The 1,239-nt window shown below is 37.2% G+C and overlaps 1 protein-coding gene across 1 annotated transcript in view; it reads right to left on the bottom strand.

The window, feature by feature from the left end:
- LOC119305043 overlaps positions 1–918 on the bottom strand; it is a 1,574-nt gene extending 656 nt beyond the window's left edge. The window contains exons 1-3 of the mRNA XM_037581672.1: positions 516–918; positions 234–446; positions 49–141 (exon numbers count right to left, since the gene is read on the bottom strand). Coding sequence (XP_037437569.1) covers positions 49–141; positions 234–446; positions 516–830 — 621 coding nt within the window. The 5' untranslated portion in view covers positions 831–918. The remainder of the gene's footprint in view (positions 1–48; positions 142–233; positions 447–515) is intronic.
- Between the last annotated feature and the right edge of the window lie 321 nt (positions 919–1,239).

Genomic DNA, 1,239 nt, shown 5'->3' with positions numbered 1-1,239 from the left:
TTTCACCACAATTGTGACACAAGATAAAGATAAGTAATAGTGACTTACTAATTCATGTTGAACCGCTACAAATGACTTTGTTCCCTTCTTGTGAACATAAGGTAGGTTTGAGCGGTTAGCCTTCCCAATTGTGGACCGTTTCTGCATATGGTAGTTTTTTGTAAACAAATAAGGCAGGGTCAAGTGATAAGATAGATGCAAAACTGTTGACATCCATTCAAAGACTACCATACCTTAAATTCTTCTGTTTCAAAATGATCACAGAGCCAAATCCAGTCTCCAACTCTATTATCAATAAGGGGAGGATATGGATTGCTTCTAGCATCATCACCAGATTTTACATAATGTTCATAACACTTGTGACGGAAACTTTTGTAGCTTGAAGAGAATAGCAGATCCACACAGCCTTTGATATGATCTTGGGTGAAATCAAGATTGAACTTAAGCTACGAAGAAAGAACTCAAAGTTAAAACTATAAATATTCTAAGTTAGAAAGTTTGATAATCTTACATACCTTTAGAAGTTCATACAACGGCTCCTTATCATCCTCAGTCAGACTATGCCACCCGGCACGTTGGATAGGTGCATGGTACCGTGTAAGAAGTCCAATCTCTCTGGAAAGTAATTCATTATTTTCTCCAATAGGTCTTCTCTCTTCGGAGATGGTCAAGTTTAGTGGATGACCTGCCCTTTTGATCAAACGCTCCAAGCCCTTTCCCTTATTTATCCCACGTACCTTCCTAGATTTTGATGCTGAGGTACTCCCAGAATGTTGACCTTGAGATTGCGGGGCATTTCTTGGTGGCCGGACTGTTCGTCCAGGTCCCATCTGCCATAGAATTAAAAGAATGGAACAATACCCAGATTGTTTATATTAGGAAGATAGGGAAATCAGATTTGCTACGTCAACAGAAATAAACCACGAGTTACATAGTAATTAGATATATTGTGGCAACATAAATAAATCACAAGTATCAATAATAATTTGAAATAACCTGAGACAGGACATATATAGTCTAATATAACCTAAAACAAGATACATATAGTCTGATATAACCTGAAACAGGATACATATAGTCTGATATACACTGAAATAGAACACCATTATTCTAATATAACCTGACACGGGACACATGTAGTCTAACATAACCTGAAATAGGAGACATATAACCCGATACAACACATAATTATTCTACTACTCTGGTTCCTCTTCAAAATTATCCTGAGAGACATGGCTC

The sequence above is a fragment of the Triticum dicoccoides genome, chromosome 5B (assembly GCF_002162155.2).
Source record: "Triticum dicoccoides isolate Atlit2015 ecotype Zavitan chromosome 5B, WEW_v2.0, whole genome shotgun sequence".
In the NCBI taxonomy this organism is placed as follows: Eukaryota; Viridiplantae; Streptophyta; class Magnoliopsida; order Poales; family Poaceae; genus Triticum; species Triticum dicoccoides.
Note: the sequence above shows the minus strand (reverse complement) of the source record. Positions and strands in the feature narration are given on the sequence as shown.